General features: G+C 38.1%; 1 protein-coding gene across 1 annotated transcript; it reads left to right on the top strand.

The window, feature by feature from the left end:
- Positions 1–877: 877 nt before the first annotated feature.
- On the top strand, positions 878–20,208 carry LOC127785257 (probable LRR receptor-like serine/threonine-protein kinase At1g05700). Its single transcript, XM_052312691.1, has 12 exons — positions 878–944; positions 8,700–9,270; positions 15,980–16,455; positions 16,550–16,685; positions 16,779–16,850; positions 17,244–17,318; positions 17,468–17,616; positions 17,717–17,985; positions 18,133–18,259; positions 19,350–19,418; positions 19,499–19,691; positions 19,815–20,208. Exons 1-12 carry the CDS (start codon positions 878–880, stop codon positions 20,206–20,208), a joined length of 2,598 nt encoding a protein of 865 aa, XP_052168651.1.
- The last annotated feature ends 1,491 nt before the right edge of the window (positions 20,209–21,699 follow it).

Raw genomic sequence — 21,699 nt, 5'->3', positions numbered from 1 at the left:
CGTCTTGACATTCCTGGTGAGAGGAAAAAAAAGAAAAAAAAAGATCACACGCAGCATGTACTAGCGAGAGGTCGAATACACCGATTGGAAGGTTGACAGCCAATGAGCCAACAGGGCTACACAACATTTTTTGATTTGTTATGAACGAGAATTACGTATTAAACATGCTTTTGTAATTACACTAACAATTATATTACATTTACATGTAAAAGTTTTTCATCTAAAAAATATCTAACTTTGTATCGCTACTATTTACTTTTTAAGGAAAAGCATCCAAAAATCCCTATCTGCATCCACCTTTATTTTAGATATCCCACTCACTGTATCCTACTATCTCACTTAGTATCCATCCCCTCTGCCTTAAATGTGAGTCAAAAGTGACTCTATCTCCATTTCACTCCTATATGGTGTGTTCCCCTGCTTTTTTTTTTAAGTTGCATTAGAGTATAAGATCGATAAGATATAGAAGGATGAGATATATGGCACAAAATTAGAATGATATATGAAACACGCAAAGAAATATGGAGCCTTTAAAAAAAGTATTATCTTTCTCCAAAATCAACTTCAAAATTATGTTTTAAAATTTAAATTTTGACGTTAGCTGATGCTGAATAGAGAAAATGATGGGGGGCAAAAAGTCTGTAAACGCCGGACACATACCGGAGAGAAGAGTCTTAGCAATGTGATAGTGATTTGCGCACAACTTGCTTGATGAGAGAGTAATTATATAAACAACCTAGTCTCAGTCAATGCCCCTCTCATCAAGGTATTGTCAGCATCGTATGTGTGCAACAGTGCGAGTGTGGGATGATGTGTATATATAAGCTTGGGCATTGTCATTTGCAGGGGCCAAGTTGCGCGGGGTTGTATTGTCTGAATGGCGCTCTTGGCTTACTTCACCGTTTTCGTGTTAGCAGTATCTGTTCCTGCCACCGGCCAGCAAGGTATACCTTTTCGTTCTTCCTTTTTCCGTCGATTGCCCAAGTCAACCCTCTCAAGTTTTATTGCACGCGTGTTTCAGTTAGAAAGACAACAAAATTATTTTCGGTGACTACTGTTTCTTTCATCTATGGTGGGGCTCCGCAATCTCCGAAATATGAAACCATGTCGATTTTGGGTAAACTTAAGAAAACCTTTCCAAACCTGCCCGAGGCCCGCCGCCATCATCCCGCAGTCACCGGCGACGGATCCAGACGCCCGAGGCTGAGAGATCGCTGCGGCCACCGTTGTCGTCGTCGCCGCGCTGCCTAAGTCCCGCAGCCGTCGTCCCCGCGCGCCAGCGACGGATCCGCCCTCCCCGCAGTGGCCGGTGACGGATCTGCCCTCCCCGTGGTGGCCGGCGACGGATCTGCCCTCCCCGCGGTGGCCGGTGATGGATCCTCTCCGTTGCAACCACCCTAGCCGATGCCGCCGCCACACTCGCCGATGCAGCCGCCATCGATGCCACAGCCACTATCGCCAATGTCGCCCTTGCCGATGCTGCCACCGCCCTTGCCGATGCCATCGCCGCTCTCACCGATGCGGCCACCACCGCCACTCTAGCCGAGGCCGCCGCTATCGCCGGGAATGGGTAGAGGGGGAGAGGGAGTGGGAGTGGGAAAGGGAGATGGGAGGAGTGGGAGGAGATGGGAGGATGGGTGGAGTGGCACCGGGAGAAAAGAAAAGGAAGTGGGGTTATTTTCACAAGCGGGTCACTTAACAGGTCCGCACGCGGAAATAAGCCTATTTTCGCGTACGGGTCTGTTTAGAGGCCCGCCTGTGAAAATCAATTTTTCCATGCGGTCCTTTTAAGGAGCTGCAAGCGAAATTAGAGGATGATTTTTGCAGACGTGACCACTTACGGTCCATCTACAATCTAAAGTGGGTATTGTATAGAAAAATCATTTCTGTAGTAGTGTCCTCTACATTCTGGCCAAATGATGAGTTATATATTGTATAGTGTATTTTTTGTTAGCAAATAGTAGAACACTACTAATTTTTGGCATCAATAATTCAACATAAGCCACGTGGCCAGCTGAGCCATCTTTAGTTCCGGTAGGTGTTACCAACCGGGACTATAGATCAAGCTACCTTTTTTTTAATTTGCATGGCCCTGTTGGTGCATGGTTTTCTTAACATTTTATGTGCATATATGACCAAAATATATATTTACACTAAAGTAAATGTATACATATATAAAAATAGACATGTATTAATTATAATTCATTATGTCCTAGCTAGCTACGACTTTGACGTAGTAGTCGTTATCACAGAAGCTAACGACTTATGAATTGTATTTCCGTCGTAGTAGAATTCACCCTCGGGATCAAGGACTTGTTCGTTGATGAATCCCATGAGTTGTTATTGAACCGCCTCGATAAATTCCTTGTGTGTGAGGTTATCCCTCATGCGAATAACCTATGAATGTATGAAATTAATTAGGATAAAAGAAATCAATACGTACGCAATGAAATTTTGAATGATTTATTTTTACGCACATCGAGCTCTCTTATGGTGATGATTTGGGTTGTAAGGCAGTGGCAATACTCGCATACGTAGTATCCGCACAAGTTAGTTCCCTCTTCCTGCTTTGCACACTACATACATGACAAACGACGAGAGGTTTAATTAATGTACACTTATATTTGAATTATAGATTGAATATAAATTTAGATTATGTACTCACTGCAAATTTGAACTTCCGGCGAAGTTTTTCTTTCCAAGTGCCACGGACCAGATGACGGAACCGATACCAAGTCCTACATGGAGTTTAAATATTTGATTCGTACTAGCAATAGCAAAATTCGTACTAGCAATAGCAAAATTCATAATTGCCGGGATCTTTAGTCCCGGTTAATAACACCAACCGGGACTAAAGATCCCAGGGGGCCTGACAAGGCCTGACATCTTTAGAACCGGGACTAAAGATCACATATGCCCGTTGTAGCCACCAACCGAGACTAAAGATCATCTTTAGTCCCGGTTTTTTGTGGAACCGGAACTATTATGGATTTCGGCCGACCGACTAATGATGGTTTGTCCACCAGTGGCATGGAAGCATATATCTTCTAAAAGAAGGCCTTAGCAGACGGGTCCACTGGCTTCTTCTTCTCTGGAACCCGTGGCTTGAAGTGCTCCTCTACTTGCCTTCTGATGAACTCGTCAGTGCGGTCGTACGCTCTTTACTTGAGAGTGGCTTGTTTTGGCTCGTCAAGTCTTGGCTTCTTCATTTGTTGTGTGGACTTTGACGACGCAGGATGAGATGGAATAGACATGGTACTTGAAGCTGGTTGCTTTGTTGGAGGATGCGGAGGAGATCGTGGAAACGGCGGAGACCGAGGTTGCGGAGGAAATTGTGGAGACGGCAGAGACCGAGTTTGCCTAAGAGATCGAGGAGACCGAGGATGCAGCGGAGGAGATGTAGGAATGGACGCCACTACTCGCCCGGGAAAAACGATGTAGCGCTTGCACCATAGTACTATGGCGTGAGATGTGTTGGTATTTCTTAACGTCATTACTAGAAATATAATTCCCAGCAATGGCGTAGAAATAATTCTGATATATTATGGTTACAGAGTTCATCCACAAGCGCATGGATATACCATTGTAGTATTTCACCCGAGAGTATTCCAAGGGTATCGTATTTGTTTAATCCCGTGGGAAGATTATAATAGAGAGAACCATACTAATAATTTATATATTACTTGTGTCAACGAAAGTCTAAGCATGGGTTAATATAATTCATGGGGTAGAGTGACATTAAGCAGAAGCATCCATACTCTTACTTATAATTATCTAAGTTAAGTGGAAAGAATATAGAAAGATCCTATTCCTATACTTCTAGTATATATACATATTATACATACATCCTAATTATATTTTTACTTAACTAATACCCTCTTTCCGATGCCCTCCTGGTGCTTCAAGAAGCCACCCCTCATTGTCGAGTTCCTTACGACAATCCGTCGTGGCCATACAACCGGGGCTAAATATGGAGGAATACCCTCCCCAGGAAATTAATTTAGGACTATATACACGCGCGGAGGAATACCCGTACTGAACTGTCACCATCAGCGGCCCACCTCATTTCCGCAGCATATAACCCCAAATAATGATATCCAGTAATCTGAACACCACGCTTAAATTACCAAATACTATTCTAATTTCATCATCATGACATAGAGTCATCGTAAATACGATCATTATACCCACACCATTGCATCTCCCATATAAGCTAGCATCATAATGAATATAACTCAAACATATAGTAAAGTTGGTATTCATATACTCGGAAAGTAATACAATACCAAAGTAGTTTAAAGAAAAATATTCTAATAAAAGTACAAGTCTTACAAAAGAAGGAAAAGCTACTAGAGCCATACCCGAATTCTTCCGAAGACTCCGAGGACTGAAGATTCTATTCTATTTCGATTCTACTATACTCTAGAAACTATACTAAGTTTGAGAGATGAAATGAACTTCTTGCTTGAGGTGTGTCTTGAAATGGAGAGAGTGAGCTCCTTATATAGCCTCCCAATAACGATTGTGACTGTTGGAATGGTCGGAAATACCCTCCAACCGTCATTGGGGGCTAATCCACACCATCTAGCCTCAACCCTGCATCCAATAGCACCAGGATGGGTTTGGCTGAACCAGGGGCTGGCCCAATCCGGCCCATTTTCGGCTGGCGGCCTCCTCTTCTGTTGCTCACTTCAGACTTGTGAATTTTGGCATAATTGGTTGTGTCATTTCTGCGTTCTTGGCCCATTCATTGATAAGTCTGATTCTCGACATCGTCCGATTGAATGATCGCTTGTTTTGATGGCGATTCTTCTCCACTTTGTGTTCATTATCTGCAAGAGGTTAGTAATCCTAATGCTAGTAGAATATTTATTATTTTGACATAAATATGCATTGCAAGAATAACTAGTTCTCCTTTATTTAGGTAGTATTGACAGGTAAAACTGATCGCTAACGACCGTCAACAGGCTGTATCTCCTAGTTTTGTCTCCCTGTCTCTTCCGGGGATGTCCAACTCGAGATCCTCGAAGCTTGGGACCACCCGCTCAACTTCGACCTTTGATTACCGAGTTGGAACCGACCTACAATGGTATGTCTCGTCTTGCTGCACTGGTTTGGCCATGCCATCCGCCACCTTCACGAGAATCGAGGTTAGTATAATTAACATATGCACCAATTTTCGCAATCTAACTATTCATATATCATCAAACTATGAACAAAACTTGATTGATATGTTCCTGAAGGGTATATACAGCTCACACAATGTTTGCTATGTGATTTCATCCACGAGGCAGGGTGGTTCGTCGACATCTGGCCCTGATACAGCTTCGATGCTCTGATCTCCTACTTACCCTATAGAAGTGCATCTGTTTTCTCTGCCTGAGGGGCTCACCATGGGGTGAGGAATGGACAGCTGTGTCTGTTGGCGTGACTCACTTAAGCGTTTGTCCACCCGTCGTGCCAGCTCCTCTTGCATACGTGCGTCGTAAGACGCGACCTTCAATTCAAGAGATGTCAACTTCTCATGTTGATCTCTCTTGCTTCTCATGTGACTCTGGTACGTGTGGACGTCCTCTTGAAATCCATATTTCCTTTCCATGGAACCACGCCTTTTCCACGCGTTCATCCTGGGTGCTTAGCATTCTGCAGTGCGAGCGGTAGCTCGTCCTTCTCTCTGTCGGGCTAGAAAGTTCCCTGAGCAAAGGCCTCTAGGGCATCGACGAGATGGTGTGCTGTTTGTCGTATGTCATCACAAAGATTAGGGAGCCATCACCGGGATTTAGTGTTCACCCCATGAGCGTAGTACCTGTTGGTATTTCTTACGGTCAAAGATAAAATTCGCAAGCGCACAGATATACTAATAAAGTGAATCTGGCCTAGGCTTCACCGACTGATTCATTTTCAATCTGCCGAAAGCTAAGGATTTCTACCCGAAGAGATGTAATATGAGTAATGGGGAAAAATGCGATGCAAAACCTGTCCCGAAACTTAACCCAGTTACCATTTACATTACTGATGGAATACGTGTACCATTGCTTTGCTCCCTCTTGAAGAGAGAATGGAAACAATTTCCACCATATGGTCTCTCGTGTCATGCCTTGAATCATAAGGCACAAAGACAATTGCTCAAACTCTCCCAGAGAATGAATTCTCCCTAACCATGTTTATGATTTCAGGGCGAATTTCATAGTCAGATGTGAGAATTGGCTCCGATGAAGGAGGTGGCTCATAAAATCGCCCCTTGGAGCGGATAATTGATAGATAGGCTAGTGCTCGATGGTATAGAAGTGTTTACAGGAAGGCTTCTCTAAGGGTAGTAGGGGTAGGGGTAGAAGAAAGAAAGTTAAAAGAAAAAGATACGATGATGAACAAGGTTCGGAGATAAATAACAACCGTTTGCCGACAACGGCGTCAGAAATGCATCTTGGTATTTCTTTCGGTCACAGATAAAATCTGCAAGCGCACGGATATACCGTTGTAGCACTTCACCCGAGAGTATTCCAAGGTATTGAATTTCCACGAGGAACGTGTGTGTTTAGCTCTTCTCCAGGTTTCTCCAAGGACACAAGATAAAACAGGCAAAGGGTAGAGAGTATTTTCTAGTGAGAAACATGGTCTAGTGAACAATACTTCAGGCGTTGGCTTGCTAGCTGCTACAGATTGCGCTCTACTCCATATCCGGATAGGGAAGACTTTAGTGATCCTGAGGGCTGTCACCACATCTACACCAACCTTTAACGAACTATGGGATACACAGCAAATACTGGTATTCAACAATAAAGACACCACATCTGCACTATTAAATACTACTCTGATATCGATCAAACGTCAAAGTAAACACTATTTCTAGTGAACAATATTCCAGTACCCTAATAGGAACTAACTAAGAAATAAACCTCACAAAGTAAATCTCAAATACTCGATAAAGATATTATCAATTAAAGTAGAGTAACTGACAAGGTACATAAAGTAAAGAGGAAAGTACTGACAACTCCGGAAATTCCTCCGACTCGTTCTCCCTTACGCTCCCCCTATTCTAAGTGTACAATAAAGATACAAAGAGCCTCTTGTAATTTAGCTCTAGCTTGGTGTGTATTGAAGTGAAGGTGGAGGAGTCTTTTTATAGGCAACGAATGACGGTTGGGAGTGCCAATACCGGCCCGCCATAAGGAAGTCGGTAGTAATCGTCAATAGGCAGTTGTGGCTGGGTTGGGCCAGGCCGAGTTCAGCTGAACCCAGGGGTCGGCCGACTCCTGGCCAGCTCCCCTGGCCGTGGACTTCCTCTTGGGCCTTGGCAACTATCTCCTTGGTCCAGTGATGTGTTGGTTGGGCCTAATTTTTGGTATTTCGATGAGTTTTTGAGCCCAAGTCTTCTATGGATGAAATTCTCCTTCACTTTTATATGTATTTCGTCTCAACTTTGTTTATTTATTACCTGCATCCAAATATAGACCAACACTTATGAAAATTGTTAGAATTAAACCCTACCACTATGTTGGATGTTTTATATTTTTAGATTTATACAAGTCTTGGCGGCATAAAACTGGCATTTAACAGCCACCAACAGTACCTTTGATCGTTCAGGCCAATCAACTGTGGCCAGAATGATACATCTTTCTTCTAATGCTGTTTCCATTGTCTGCTATTTGGGCACTTCCTTCCAGTAGCCGCCCAACCCTAGCTGGTGAAAGTATTGCTTCTTAGCAGCATTGGCTAAGATTTAACTTGAAAGTTTCAAAGTTTAACTTGAAAGTTTTTTAATTTGAGTTTAAAGTTTTTAAATCTTAAATTGAAAGTTCTTAAATATTGACTCGAAAGTTTTCAACGAGTGAAGAAAAGGAAATTAGATTATAAATTTTGAATTTTCTTAATAAAAATAGCAAAAACCATCGTGAAAAAGGAGGCACAGAAAAGTAATTAGATTCGGTTAATTAAGCGCCGATATATCAGCGCATGCGTGCAGCGCCCTTTACTGTCTCAGCAACGTGCGTGACTTCTTTAAGTCGCGCATATGCGCTAATTAGCAAAACCGCTTGTTTTTCGTTGCTGTACTCGTGTTGGAAGCAGTGGTTCGTGCAGCCGGCCAGCCAGGTCTCTTCATTTTTCTTCGCGTTGATTTTTTATTCAGTGGCTGTATTTATTCGTGCAATAGTCAATGTTATTCTTTAGGTCCGATTTCATCAAGCATGGAATTCAAAATTAAACTTTGCTACTAATTTCTAATATGCTATATTTTACTAACTCCGTTGATTTTCATAATTAAGCTGTATTTCAATTTTGAACTGCCGTTCAACATAAAACTTTACTGGCACAGTTTTTTTATAGAACTAATTAATGTATATTTATAATTTGAATAATTATCGAGCAATAAAGAAGGAACTTTGGCAATTTAATTTGGAAAATATGCTTTAGAAGAGGAACAGAGATATTGAGTAAGGAGGAGGGGGCTCTCTGATAGTTGGGATCATTGGTCCATAGACAAAGAATGCATACCCAGAACTCACCTCTCATCTCCTCGACCCTATTATCAGTAGCCTCTCTTGTACAAGTGTGACACGGTGGGAGGTTTGGAATTGTAAAAGGAATTGGTGGGGACGACACATAGGGAATTATGTGATTCAATTCAAAATTGGGATGATAAATATAGATGCACATTAATATCATGCCATTTTTCATTCCTCCATCCGTTTGCGCATTAGGTTTCCTAAGCATCGATTGCGGTCTGGAAGGAGACGACAGCTACCCGGATGACCAGACTGGCATTACTTATGTCCCTGATGGTCCATATGTCGACTCTGGGGAGAACCACAGGGTAACCACCGTGTACCGGAACTACTGGGGCCAGGACTACCGTACTCTCAAGACGCTCAGGAGCTTCCCTTCCGCTTCTGGTAAGCGGAACTGCTACAGCCTCCCTACCGATGTAGGGGACAAGTACCTTGTCAGGCTGGAATTCTTATATGGCAACTACGACAGCATGGACAGCTCTTTGCTTAAATTCAACTTATCTCTTGGGGTGAACCACTGGAACACCGTGAATTTGGACACCACCGACGACCAAGATGGTTATAACTTTTATGAGGCGGTGTTCGTGGCATGGGCGAGCTGGGCGCCGGTGTGCCTCATCAACATTGGCCAAGGCATACCATTTGTGTCCACAGTAGAGCTGAGGCTGCTCGGCACTTTGCCCTACCCGGCTATCATCGGCAATCAGTCACTCTCCCTCTATGTCAGAAGGAGCATAGGATCGAGCGCTGACGACGATATGAGGTACAAATGTTCTTTCCATGGTTGTAGCATAAAGAGCATATCAGTGGCGCATATGCGGACCTATACAACAATGGTAGTTTTCCTTACTCGTAATTTTCTAAACCAACCTAAATTTTTCTCACTCCTAATTTTGCTAGTATTCATCATAGTCAACTTGTTTTAAAATTGTCTAATGAGAAAAACTATATATATGTTTTTTTTTCTTACAAAGTCTTACAAAAGGTGATGTGGCCCACCATAATTGAATCTTGATGTTCTATACTCTCAACTAAATAAATCATTAAATTATTGCCAATTTGGTGAAGAATTTGAAATCTGATTTGAGCTTGCATTTAATTAGGATTTATAGATCTTTAGTGCAATCATGGATTGATCAATTGTAACTGTTTTAGAGCGTAGTTCTTTTCTGCCCTTTGTTTCTTTGTATATACACTCTTTTCCATCTATTATATACTAAAAGTCCATTAAACTTCCTACAAACGCTCTTAGGCCGCCACGTGGCAATCTAAAAACGCTCCTAAGCCGCCACGTGGCAGAAATACATCCAACCCTTAATTTTCATTAAAATTGGTGGACCCATTATTGTGGACCATTAGATTAGATTAAAAAAAACCCACCCCTTCTCTTCCGCCTATGTATGACAGGTGCGAGGGTATTGTGCCGGTCAAAAATGTCATCAGCAGATATACGTCAAGGAAAATACGTATATACGCACTGTTCACCGGACGAAAATAGAAAATAAACATACATATTACCTCTGTACGCGTGTACAATTAGGAAAAAAATGTTAATCCTTCCGTCCTAATATGGAATACGAGGTTACTTATTATTATGCACATGTTTCGATGCTAAGTATTAATTAGCTTTTTCTTAAAAAAAATAAGGCCATGTTTCGATGCGGTAAAAGTTTGGCAATTTTTTTTAGATATACGGACACACATTTGAAGTATTAAACGTAGATTAATAACAAAAGAAATTACAGATTCCGACTGTAAACTGCGAGACGAATCTTCTGAGCCTAATTACGTCATGATTAGCTATAAGTGCTACAGTAACCCACATGTGCTAATGACGGATTAATTATTTCTTTAAATGTAATCTCGTGATTTACAGTCGGACTGTGCAATTAGTTTTTCTTTTTGTCCACATTTGATGCTCCATACATGTGTCCAAACATTTAATGTGACAGAAAAGTTAGAAGTTTGAAGAAAAAAGTTAGAATCTAAACACAGCCTAAGTATTAGTTTAAAAAACTTAAAACGGGTTAATATGACTTTTTACAGCCGCATTTCTATAAAAAATTTTTGCAAACAAAATACACCATTTAGTAGTAGCGGAAATCGTACGTGCGGGAAGCAAGGATTGGAACCTAGACCTGTGAACACAGCCAAAAGTTGTTTTGTTTGTATGCGTATCTACCATCTGTCCTTCCAAACATAATTACACGTGGTACTCACTATATGCTGAAAAAAAGCAGAAAATAAAACTTGTAGATACAGTTGGGAAAAAGTAAATCCATCCTTCCCTCTTAATTTTATATTCAAACCTGTTATGTTTGTATACATACACATGATCAGTTCATGATCCGCACCCTCCTCTATGGTTTCTTTTACTCTCTTTATTTTCTACCATAGTGATTATTTAAACCATAATTCACTATTTAAAATAGGATCTATCTTCAATATAAAACAGAAGAAAATATATTGCATCCTATATTAACTATATTTTTATACTAACTACATTTTAATTAAAAAATGTTCACATATGAAATAATGTATTTATTTATTTTATAAAGTAGACAAACACGCGCACACACACACCACCACATACGCAACTTCACACTCACATCTCCGCAAATGCACCTTCTAACACACGTTTATATAATCCTATTGAAAGTGCACCTACATATGCGTAATATTCGTTGTCGAAATATTTTATTATAGCCTTTCTTAGTGAAATAGCCTATATTCTAATAAAAAATGTCACATTATATACTTTTGCATGTCCTTCTCACGTAGCAAATAGTATTGACAACCATTTGCTCACCAACATGCATTGCTAAATTAGATCTATAATAACCACGTGACACACGCCGTGAGTATTCTTTGATATAGCTTATCTTTACATTTTCTTTAATATAGTGCGGGGTTACGATATAAGTATTAAAAAGTATCTAAAAATTATTAGATCCATAATAATATCAAAACCCACTAACTCATGTTAGTGAGATTATTACTCGAGTGAATTTTTTTTTCCATGTGTTTCTCGCTACCATTGAGTCTGTTAATTTTTAGGCAGATTGTAATTAATTTGGTCAATATGATTGAATAGAGTGCCAGATAATTTCTCTTAAGAAAATATGTTAAGAACTATGCTTTTATTAAAAAAGTTGCACATGGAACTATGTTCTAACATTTTACATGTTATGCAAATAAAAGTAGCAAACTTGACGACATAGATTATGACATAATATATCACCGGTCTTGAAACGTTCATAACTTTTAAATTATACATGCAATTTACCATCATGTTTTTTTTGACTGTACAATTTACCATCATGTTGTATAATGGCTATACTATAGTGCTAAATACATCATGACATATGCGTCGACATGTAATAAATGATGTTATGATATTTTTAAATAATTTCACATCATATTTTTATATTTGTATGGTGTCAAATATCACTGGACAAATATTCAACGCTAATTTGAATATATATATATATATATGTAAAAATGAAAACAATGAAATTTAGCTATGTTTTTCATGCTTATCAAATTAAATTTAAATTTCATGTATATTCTCACAATTTGTTTTGGATGATTCAAAATTATTTGGATGGTATTTGAGGAGCGATAAGCATACATGATACATATATGTGAAAACATTCAAAAATAATATTTCCATCGGGAGAATTAGGGTCGTATATATCGGTTTTTTATAAAAATTATTAATTAGATAGATTATAACTCTCAAGTTATCAGAAAAAAAGAGAAAAAGATCTGTTCGTCGATTTCAACTAAAGCTGTTGGATCCAGTATGTATGTCACACAGTAAGATTGGATTTGTAAAATAACATGCCTATGTTCGGCCTTGGAGCGATATAGAAATAACGAACATTCTCTCTCTCAGTGTACCTACGTAAGTTAGTCAACAAATAAAGTGTACTTACATAGTGAAAGAGTATACCGTGGTTAACTACTTTAAAATAACTGTGCATCTAATTTCCAACTGGTTTGTATATTTATATTATTTGTGATTAAATTAATAATTTAAGACCCATGTTAACTATATTTTGACTATAGAAATGATATGCCACATGGGCCAATTTTCTACGCATCATGTAGCTAAATTAGATCCATGATAACAATGATGACGATGCTCTACGTATTTTCATGGTGTCTATAATTTTTTTTTTAAGTAGTGTCAAATAACCAACTACACGCATCAAATTTAAAAGATGAAAAATGTATATATACAACTAAAATTTGATACTATAATTTAATTGTACCAATTACTTAATAAAAAAATGTGTCTCCACTAAATAAAAAATAGACTAAAAACTTCCCCGCAATGATATCCTCACAGATCCCATATATTCTTTTGTTCTTCCCTATCTTCCCTTTGTCTCCCTAACTCTTCTCACTGTCCTTCTAATAGTCCCCAATTCATCCCATAATAAACATCCCATAATAAACTATGATAATTTATATGCAATTAAAAAAATACCTTACTTTTACTTTCGTTGACATGTTTTCTAAAGAAAGTAAGTCTACCTTCTTTTCAAATGATGAAGAAGATTGTAAATAATTGCTTATAAATATTACTTAAATATGATATAATATAAAGCTAATAGGTTAGAAACTTATAAAAACAATTAATTAATACCGATGAAAAAATTATGGAGAAATCGTGGCAAATGTGTCTCAAACTTAGCGTTCGACGCATGCCCGCGTGAATGCGCGGGCTACTATAAATACTCTCAAGTCGCCACGTGGCACTTTAATAAAATAGAGAAATCTAACCATTGATTTTTATTTAAATCGGTGGACCCATTATTTAAGATCGATCTATTTTAGAAATCCAAAACCTCCCACTGTCCCCGCACGTAGTGATTTTTATGCCGTTTCTCTGTTTTCATATCGAGATGCGCTTCGCTCTTCCACTAAAAAAACTGCACGAATTTTAAAGATGAGAGTCTAAGATTAGAAGGTGCTTAACAGTCTGAAAATCAATTAGAAAGGGTATGTTTTAACAGTCTGAAAATCAATTAGAAAGGGTATGTTCGTCCTTGGAGAGAATTAAATAATCTCGCATCTGATATCGGTTCCTTCGGCACCAGCGGCCAATACGCTACTACCGTTACTTGATCATAGCCCAGACCAAGAATGCAAATCAGAATATAACTGGAAGAAAAATTAACAATGAATAGGATCATCAATGGTCGCTTGATGGAGCATTCAACCTGATATATATATATATATATATATATATATATATATATATATATATATATATATATATATATATATATATATATATATATATCCATCCTACGGTTCCTGCTCTTCATCTTAAATAATGAATTTAAGGCTATTAACTACCCAGGCCAAGATTAAAACTACCATTTCTAAATGAATTTAATCTGATCCTTTCATCTTCTTTATAATACATACAGTTTTCCATGTGAAAGCTTATCACAATTAAAATTAAAATTATCTTCTTTGGAAAAAACCCACAAATAGACATCATACGCATTAAAATCCATTAAACATTCTATAAATATTTCTAAACCGTTGTGTGTCACTCTTAAATTAGAGAAACATTCAATCACTGGTATCCACTTAAATCAATGGACACATTATTTTACGTCGTTATTAGATTTTTTTTCTTTAAAAAAAACATCCCAAACCTTCTTCCCTTCCACTCCATCCCTATAGGCATTAAAGCACATAAACGCTATGGTAAGTTGCTATTTGTCCCGCTTAAATTATAGAAAATCCTAATAAATCCGAGAAAAAAATAAAACATTCGACCATCGGTTTTGACTTAAACATGAACACATTATTTTAGGTCATTAGATCAAGCTTTTTTTTAAGAAAAAAAACATCCCAACCCTCCCTCCATTCCCATCCCCCGTGCGTGGTGTGTTACTTTTCTATATTTTTTTTATTTCTTGACAATTAAAATTAAAATTATCTTAGTGGGCAAAGAGAAGACCACAAACGAACCTTCACCTATTAGGTATAGCCACCATATGTCTCTTATGATCTGTTTGAACTACACATTATTTTTTAAGTGAAATCAATAATTTATTAACCATATTGACTATATTTAAATGCTAACAAAAAAGTTACATTCTGCAACCCGCATCCATATTGAGGCCTCCACTAAATATAAGAAAATACTAAAATTTCTCACTAAAAATAAAAAATATTGCACCTTAATTTTTCACAAAACTGGTAGACCCATTACTTATATCCTGTTAGACATCTAACGACTTTCTATCGACTTAATTATTTTTTCTCTCAACATGTATATAGGAGTTATTCATCCATACAATTTGATATTGATGCTTTTATCAATAAATTGTCTTTTTAGAGATAAATAAATAATCTTAAAATGATCATAGCATCTAAATTATATATGTTCTCTATGAAGTCACGTGGTCAGTTGAACATACCGATCGTACTAAGAACGTCGGTGGAATCTTAACAGTGAAACAACCATGATGTTGCCTTAGGAATATAAAGGGCAATTTTAGACAGTAATTAAAAGATCATGTATATTTATTTCTTTTTGGTAAAACTTACTCTGATACATCGTGAATTCCTGACATCTAGCATAGAACAATAAACATGTTTTTGTTACATGACACTCCAGTTTAGTGGTAATTTGTCAAAAAAATACTACGACCTCTATTTTAATTTTTTTTACTTAATTAGAGAGATATAATTTAGAATAGATGCCTTTACCCCATGCCAGGTTGCAGGATCAACTCACTTATATTTTCATCCCGAATTGTAGATATCAAAGCATTTTAAGGATGCCTCATAGAGTGGAATTCTCCCCCAAAAAAATAAAAGATAAAGATGAAAAGAAATGAAATGAAAATTGAACAAAATTTATCTAATTCTAAATTTTTTTGCTGGGCTTAAAACCCATCTTAAATAGAAATATTCAAACATTTTGATAGGACTAATAAAATGAATATATCTAAAATTTCAAACAGAATCTAACAAAAAAAATGGACATTCATAGTAAACACATCTATTGTTTCGACACAAAATTTTATCATAAATTAAAAACTACACGGTTTAAAGTAATTTTAGTTCACAATTTATATGTTGCAAGGGTAATTAGAAGAAAAATCATAACCAATATTCAAAGTACATTAAATAAGTTCAATTTTAGTTTAGGATAAAGTAAAAGAATATTTTTGATAGAAAGCCACCCACACATGACATTCGTAATAAAGTTTCATGCACATTAAATAAGATGCCCGCGCATATGCACGGGCTACCTTCCTAGTTTATATAAAATTTATATACCGTGGAGGCCTTCCCCAGTGTTTCTTGGTAAAAAAAAATTAAAGCATTCAATCAAACGGGTGAGAACTTTGTTTGGAAGAGTTCTATAAGAATTTTTCTTAAGTACATATATATAGCACTGCTCTTGTGTAATCCTTGTACATTCGGGATCATAGGTATCCTGATGATCAGTATGATCGGTACTGGATCATGGGAGAAACAACAGGAGCTGCCGACATGTCCAACATTTCCACCCCGACGATCATCCCGCCGAGCGTCCCTTTTGCAGTGCCCTCGCCTATACTCCAGAAGGCTGTTGTGCCAGCTGACAACTCAATGAAACTAGTTTTCCACTCAGACCAATTAGATGCACAGCTCCGTGACCACCTTGTGATCCTACACTTCGCCGACTTCCAGAATAACAAGTCCCGGGAATTCACTGTTTCAATTGACAGTGGTGTACAGAGCGGCCCATTCAGTCCACCATACCTGAAAGTTTTGTCCATCACCACAGATTGGTCCAGCGATACCGAAGGCAAGTATAACTTCACACTCACGGCCACATCAACGTCTTCCCTGCCCCCGATCCTCAATGCTTACGAGGTCTACGGTCGCATCATCCATGACAATCCAATGACGTTCTCCCAAGATTGTAAGCTCTCTATCTTTGTCTAGCAACGTACACTAAATAACACTGTCAACTATCTCTCTTGAATTTCTTAATTATATTTCTATTCATATGTTAGTTGATGCGATCATGGCTATTAAATATGAGTATGGAATAAGGAAGAACTGGATGGGTGATCCGTGTTTCCCACCTGAATTTGCTTGGGATGGTGTTGAATGTAGCAGTGACGGAAAAACTATGAGGATAATATCTCTGTAAGTATTATTGTGAAAATATACATTCACTACCATCATTTTATACATTTGGTACCATTTCTTGACATTTGATTACTTAAAACTATAATGCAGCGATCTCTCCAACAGCGAACTGCACGGGTTAATATCCAATAATTTCACATTGCTTACTGCCCTCAAGTATTTGTAAGTATATTTTCCACTGCCTTAGATTTGCCACATCTGAAATTCTCAGTTGGCATGAGTGGGGATCATTATCTGCTAGTGTTAAATATGACTGAAAAACACCAACTATAAATGGTGACTGGATGCAGTTTTACGGTCGTAAAATGGTACAAAACGAAAACATGCTTGTTATATTTTACTGCAGCTTTATCACTTAATAATATCATCCTTTTTGGCAAAAACGTAGCTTTGAAATATACCTGACAATAATTAAAGAGGTTTGGTTCTTAATATACCTAGTACTCTACCATGCTTTTACCCTTGTCTAAATCTTTTAGTGGATAGGTTTGTTTTCACATTGTTATCAAGCTAGGGACATTGCTTAATACCTAAACTGCATATCGCTCTGTACAGAAACCTGTCATGCAATCAACTGAATGGAGCAATTCCAGACTCCCTCCGTAGAAAGAATGGATCAATGGTTCTAAGGTTTGGCTATTTTTATATTGATGTTAGATTTACTAATTAGCATTATCCGGATTGTGGAATGTTACTCTTTATCTAAAATTTAGGGACGTTAACACCAAACAATTTCTTTTAACCAATTTAAAATTTTAAACTTTGGACTGCAATTTCAGTTATGAGTCTGGTGGAGATATGTGCAAAAAACCAGTAAGTCCGTCGTCAAGAAACAGAGCAGCTGCCTTAGCTGTTTCAGTAGTTGTTCCAATGCTGGCAGTGGCCATACTTGGTCTGGCATATTTATTCTGGAGAGCCAAAAGAAAGCACAATAGTGCGTACCCTCTGCTATTGTAATCTTGAAAAAATATTGTTGCATGGTTTACCAACTGCATTTAGTATTTGCTAATATATATCTGTTCTTTCTGCACCTGTTTCTACAGATGATCCTCCCACGGTACTAGAACTCACGGGTGCTCCAGGACATAAGACAAATCATTGGGACCGTCTACAAAAACCTGAAAATCGTCGATTCACATTTGAGGAGCTACAGAAGTTCACTGATAACTTCAAACGTTTAATTGGGCATGGAGGCTTTGGGCATGTGTATTATGGTTCTCTAGAAGACAGTACTGAGGTTGCAGTCAAGATGCGATCTGAATCATCATTGCATGGGCTTGATGAGTTCTTAGCTGAGGTACCAACTACAGATACTATTAAGTTTAGCACAGTTATAATCTATAGGTTCCATATATGGTATACACATTTGAATATAAACAGTCTCATCCACTGTGAGATTTCGTACACACTGAGATTTAATCTTTTGTTTTATCCTGTTACATAGGTTCAGAGCTTGACCACGGTGCATCATAGAAATCTTGTCTCTTTGTTTGGTTACTGCTGGGACGACGATCACTTAGCGCTTGTCTATGAGTACATGTCTAGTGGCAATCTTTGTGATTATCTGAGAGGTTCGTCCATTACAAACTTTAACCATTGAATGTTGGGAAGTTTTTGGGAGGATACTGGGCACACGTGATGACCTACACATAGTGCAAACCAACTAGTTGGCTATTCATCTTTCCTTCTTAGAACTATACACTGCCAAAGCAGCTCGTGTTGATTCTACGTGATTCTAGGCTAATGACTCACTCATGTTAAACGACAGTTTGCGGAAATACTACTATTATAAGTACTACTTGCCTGGAGAGACGACCATAGTTTAGATTGTTTTAAATAAAAAAGAGACTCATGGTTCATAGCAAGCCCTCATAACCAATTCACCCTAACACTATGTCTAGTGACTCATGTTTCTAGTGGTGACATGCTATTACTCTCTACTAAGGACCTTCATGGCCATAAAGATACCATAAAGGATTAAGTGTTGTTTTATATTGGTACCAAATTCTGCCCTATCAATCCTTTGGTTGTTTAGACAGTAGTTCGATTACTTTGGATTCAGACGAATTATTGGCAATCTGACACTATTTTGGTAACTTTCCAGGTACGAATCCAATTCAACACTGAATTGGTAGTAAACTAAGCATGATTGTTGCAAATTTACCCTACCAATAGTTTTAGTACTTAGGGTAGAAAACAAAACCTATCCTTAATTCTGTCTCTTTTGATGAAGTATCTTGATCTTGTATTTTGTAACCTTTTGTCGTAATTTTAATTGAAGGAAAATTTGTCATAGTTATACTTGTTTCATTCTCAACACAACACAATCACAATCACAACACAACACAACACAATCATAATAAATAACTGTTTTGCAATATATTGAACCTGAAAGGCCATCTTGACTGATTTTGAAGACATGCTACTATGTGATATAGAAACTATTTAGTTGAAACATACTTCTCCTTGCTAGTGCTTGAAAACAAAGTAATGCCAAGTCATGATTTGCATCTCTCTAAGAAATCATCAGATTGGTTATTATGTTTTGTTAAAAAGGGATAAATACTATATGAGTATAGAAAAATGTTGTACAACAACATTAATTGTGGTATGAAGTTATTCGTAGAGTTCTCTTCTAATTGTATGTGTGCATGTATGAAGGTAAAACCAGTATGACCGAAACGTTTAATTGGGCAACACGTGTAAAAATTGCGTTAGAAGCTGCACAAGGTATGCTACTATAGGAATACAGACAAAATTAAAAAATTATATTGTAATCCTTCTTCTTAGTATGGTTTTCTTATGTGTAGGCCTGGATTATCTACACAAGGGTTGCAACTTGCCAATAATTCATGGGGATGTGAAGACAAATAACATTCTCTTGGGTCGAAATCTAAAAGCCAAAATAGCAGATTTTGGGCTTTCTAAAACCTATCATAGCGATTCTCAAACTCACATATCAGCTAGTATTGCAGCTGGATCTATGGGTTATATTGACCCTGAGTATGAGTCTCTATGTGCACACTATTACTTTTGTGCTATCTATTCATATATATGATTGTTTTACAATATTCAACTTATTCACTCTTTGCAATCATTATGTTTATTAATGTGGGCCATTTGTAGGTACTACACCACCGGCAGGCTCACTGAGAGCAGTGATGTCTATAGCTTCGGTGTTGTTTTACTGGAGGTAACTACCGGTGAACCTCCCATAATACCTGGAAATGGACACGTTGTTCAGCGTGTGAAGCAGAAGATTGTCACAGGTAACATCAGCTCTATTGTTGATACACGTCTTGGAGGTTCCTATAATGTTAGCTCCATGTGGAAGGTTCTAGACGCTGCCATGATGTGCACAACAGATATTGCTGCTGAAAGGCCAACAATGGCTACAGTGGTTATGCAACTGAAGGAAAGTCTAGAATTAGAGGAAGCTCATGGTGACAGGGGTGATATGGAAAACCAAGCAAGGGATAACACATATTTGATGTCCACATTTGGTCCATCGGCAAGATAAACAAACTGTTCATACCAAGCTTTGGGACATAGCTGATGGTTCTCTACTTCTAGTCTGTAACAACAAAACTAAAATGCATCGATGATTTTTTAAGACACATTTTTTACAGTTTGTATTAAGACACATAACCAACATGATCGTTGTTTGCTGTGGGTATTGCGACTCAATAGTTTGCTTCAATGTGCAACGGTGAGTTGTCTATAAGATTCCTGATTCTTCTAGTATTATTACTTAAATATTATGTACCAAAGATATCAAAATGTTTAAGCATGTCTTAATCATTTCATTGTTTTTTTTTGCTAATTTCACCTACAAACTGTACAAGTCATAAAATCGATAAACATTCAATACTGATTTGTTTTGAAAAGATTTGCACCATTGAGCTCATTGTTTATCCAATGTTTCCTTTTCAGTGTTCCTTTTTATTGTTTCACCTTTTTAGAGATTGTAGCCAAACTTCTAACTTTTGAGTGTCAAATCCTCTTTGTTCTCTTGAGGAATCCCTTATTCATCCTAAAGTTTTTGAAAGTTCCCATATTTCAATCCATTTAGACTCGCATATGCTCTAAACCATTTTCTCTTGCTAAGAAAACTAAACCCTTGCAGACTCAATCAAAACCAATCTCGTTGTAACTATCTTACTTTAATTGCCTTTGAACATGACATGATACAATCATATTCCTAATATGTGTTTCTTAACTCTGGATCTAATTGCTTAGTCTAATGCAAGATCACTGTTGGTGGTCGTTAAACCCCAGCCTTCAGCAATAAAACGGGTCAAAACCATTGTTGGCGGTCGCTAAACCACATTCGAAACATAAACCTTCTTCAATAAAAAGTGTAAAACACCATTCAATGCATCAAATTAATTTAACTAATCTATGTTCGCTCATTTCATTGGCAGATTCAATGGGTGGTCCCTGGACCACACAAAAAATTTCTAGCACAAGGCCAGACAAATATGGTAAGAAAAACAGAAACCTAAATCCTAGCCATGAAAGCATGAAAGTGGAAGGCCGTATCGTTTATTTTGATCCCTCTCCGCAACCCACATCGCACGATCGAGCGACCATAGCAGTGCACGACCGCAGGTGCCTAGGGTTAGGACTCCTTGTCACCTACTCCTTCCCAATGTCCGGCTGTGCGGCGATGGTATCACGGCGGACAATTCGGCAGTGTGATCAGGTCAATCGTCAATCGAACAGCTTGCCACCAAAGGTAGTGTGTAGGTGCCACGGTTGGCGCATTGGTGGAGAAAGCATCTCCCGGTTTACAACGCCCTTTAGTCTCGGGTTGCAAACCGGGGCAAAAGATGCCCATCTTTAGTCCTGGTTAGTAACACCAACCGGGACTAAAGAAGGTAACGCCACGTGGCTTGTGTTCCCATCTTTAGTCCCGTTCTTTTCATTGTTTTTTGTTGTTTGCATTTCGTTTTTTAACCGAACTCATCCACAAATCATCTCCTGACACCCCAAATAATCCACAATCCCT

Source organism: Oryza glaberrima, chromosome 9 (genome assembly GCF_000147395.1).
Source record: "Oryza glaberrima chromosome 9, OglaRS2, whole genome shotgun sequence".
NCBI lineage: Eukaryota > Viridiplantae > Streptophyta > Magnoliopsida > Poales > Poaceae > Oryza > Oryza glaberrima.
This window is presented reverse-complemented; position numbering and strand designations above follow the sequence as displayed.

Excerpts from the sequence above, each read along its gene's own strand:
- LOC127785257 (XM_052312691.1), top strand. The coding sequence starts at position 878 with ATGGCGCTCTTGGCTTACTTCACCGTTTTCGTGTTAGCAGTATCTGTT. Across the intron at positions 16,686-16,778 it reads ACTATGAGGATAATATCTCT|CGATCTCTCCAACAGCGAAC; the intron begins GTAAGTATTATT and ends ACTATAATGCAG. Across the intron at positions 18,260-19,349 it reads TCTTTGTGATTATCTGAGAG|GTAAAACCAGTATGACCGAA; the intron begins GTTCGTCCATTA and ends GCATGTATGAAG.